Source organism: Sinocyclocheilus rhinocerous, unplaced genomic scaffold, assembly GCF_001515625.1.
Source record: "Sinocyclocheilus rhinocerous isolate Xijiao unplaced genomic scaffold, SAMN03320098_v1.1 scaffold3064, whole genome shotgun sequence".
Lineage (NCBI taxonomy): Eukaryota > Metazoa > Chordata > Actinopteri > Cypriniformes > Cyprinidae > Sinocyclocheilus > Sinocyclocheilus rhinocerous.
Genome location: NW_015641461.1, coordinates 192,265 through 194,999, shown reverse-complemented (window position 1 = coordinate 194,999; position 2,735 = coordinate 192,265). Strand labels below are relative to the sequence as shown.

The following is a 2,735-nucleotide window of genomic DNA, read 5'->3' as shown; positions in this document are numbered from 1 at the left end:
GACAGTGTAAGTCATTATAATCCGTAATTATGTCCCTACTGGATGCAACGGATGCCTCGTTTATAATGGGTTTTCATGTTTTTGAATCATCGCTCCGGCTGGACAGGGCATCATCACAATATGGTGAGGGGTGTAACATTTCCGTCACACGCTTGAGGTATTCAGCCAATCACAACGCACTGGATAGCTGGCCAATCAGAGCACACCTCGCTTTTCAGACCTATGAGCTTTGTAAAAATCGACGCGTTTCAGAAAGGTGGGGCATAGAGGAGAAACGATAATATACAGTATGTGGAAAATGTGTTTTTGAACCTTAAACCATATAAACCCATTTCATTACACCAAATACACAAAATAATGTTCTTTTATCAACATCATATGACCCCTTTAACCTTTGAGGCCACTTTGTTTATTCTTGAAGTGAACTTTTGTCTGTATGGATATTAGATTCACTGTTTTCGACTTTGAAAATGAATGAGGACGCAGATATAGAATGATGAGTTGGAATACAGTGAACTAGGACTACATTTATGAAACTATAATATTGCTTTTGTGTCCTTTTTGTGTTTTGTGGAAGTCCACATTCATTATAAATGAATGGAAGATGAATGAGCACACGGAGTACTTGTTCTGTGTCCCATAGGAAAAGTTATACAGGTTTGGAACAACGTGAGTGACTAAATATTTGGAGAATTTTCATTTTTGGTCTGGATGAACTTACAAATTAAGTTTTGCCAGCTGGTCAATTAGGTGGTTTAAAATTGACACGTTTGATCACCAGCTAGTAGTTTAGCTTGACAACACCCAAACCATGCATCTTGGACCAGTTTATAGTCCTCTTGGATCAACTAGAAACATGTTGCAAGTTTTACATGTTGTAAAACAACTAAATTTTCCAGTAGGGCTATGCAGTTGTATTTGCATTTTATCTGTGATGTAACAGCTCTTTTCAGAAAGGAATATTCAAATTAGTCTCAGTTTCCAACTTGTACTACAGAGGTATCTAGTCTGAGAATACTTAAAATTATTGTATTTTTGTTTCACAGAGCCCTAAAAACTCAGAGAAAGTGCAAGACCTGAGGAAGTACACTGTCATCGATTTGGTCCGAACGCCCAGAATGAGGAAACAGTCCCTCATTCTCTTCTACTTGTGGTAAAAAAACACAATTAACTGCAAAAACCGAACTTTAATTCAAATGAATGATTTAAAAGTTGGACATTTATGAACCATTGTTCCTATATTCAAACTTCAGGTTTAGAATTCTCAGTCTAAAAATGAAAAAAAGAAGAACATATCGATGAATTTGCAGTTAAATTAATGAGAAAAGGAGTGATGTGTGTGTGTGAAGTGTTTTCAGTAATTTAGCGAAATGGCCGTCGGTAAGAGAGCTATCAATAACATCTTCACTGGACCTGCAAATTATGTTATGAATTTGTGATTTATGAACTTTATGAAGGGATGGATGACTCTGAAACTTTCAGTCTGAAGAACACTTTCTTTTCTTCCCTTCAGAAGTAAAAGGTCTAGTTACATGACTACCTCTAAATAAGTAAATTACAAAGTACTCCAGAGCAACCATCATATCAAAACTCTATAATCATTTTTGCACTATAGTCATTTCCAGAGGTGGACAATCCAGGGGTCAGAAAGTAAAAGTCCTGCCATATGTTTATTCCACCCATGAACTCAGCTGCTGATTTCACCAGAGGAGGAACCAAGTCATTCCTTTCAAGTCACAAGCAAGTCTCAAGTCATATCCCAAGCTCTCAAAGATTTAAAGTTAATGAGATAATTGAGTGACTAATTAAATGATGATTGTGCATTAGTGATGAACACCTGCTGTTAATTACAGCGGATCAGATGTTGATGTTTTATTGGTTAAAATGATGCCACCATCATGGAGATCAGTGTTTGCTTAAGTTGGGCTCTTAATTGGCCCTTTCACTGTTTTAAAGTGGTTTGCTTTCAAGCAATTGCAATATTGCTTCACATCAAACATTTGTGCATCTGCACATTGCTGACTTAAAAGCTTGAGGTAACAGATGAGCTTACACTTTCTGCTTTTGTGTCACTTGAATGAACATCATGAAAGTGTCTCTCTTTGGTTTATTGACTGATATTCAGCTATTTCATAACTGCAATGAAGTCTTATTAAACAAATGTCACCGTAATGGTTAAATATTGTAAAAACACAGTACTATTTTGCTCAGGCTTTTAAACTTGAACACTTATCATAAGATCCTCAACAGTGGTGACAATAATTATTCATACTGCAGTGCATGATGGGAGTTTTTACTATGTTACCCAGCATGCAAGGAACCAAGTCATTCCTTTCAAGTCACAAGCAAGTCTTGAGTCATATCCCAAGCTCTCAAAGATTTAAAGTTAATGAGATAATTAAGTGACTAATTAAATGATGATTGTGCATTAGTGATGAACACCTGCTGTTATTGAGAATTACAGCGGATCAGATGTTGATGTTTTATTGGTTAAAATGATGCCACCATCATGGAGATCAGTGTTTGCTTGAGTTGAGCTCTTAATTGGCCCTTTCACTGTGTTAAAGTGGTTTGCTTTCAAGCAACTGCAATATTGCTTCACAACAAACATTTGTGCATCTGCACATTGCTGACTTAAAAGCTTGAAGTAACAGATGAGCTTACACTTTCTGCTTTTGTGTCACTTGAATGAATATCATGAAAGTGTCTCTCTTTGGTTTATTGACTGATATTCA

At 36.3% G+C, this 2,735-nt stretch overlaps 1 protein-coding gene across 1 annotated transcript in view; it reads left to right on the top strand.

Annotated features, from left to right (window-relative positions):
- LOC107755002 (organic cation transporter protein-like) overlaps nt 1–2,735 on the top strand; it is a 9,512-nt gene that overhangs the window by 5,609 nt on the left and 1,168 nt on the right. Inside the window, exon 6 of the mRNA XM_016571646.1 lies at nt 1,047–1,153. Coding sequence (XP_016427132.1) covers nt 1,047–1,153 — 107 coding nt within the window. The remainder of the gene's footprint in view (nt 1–1,046; nt 1,154–2,735) is intronic.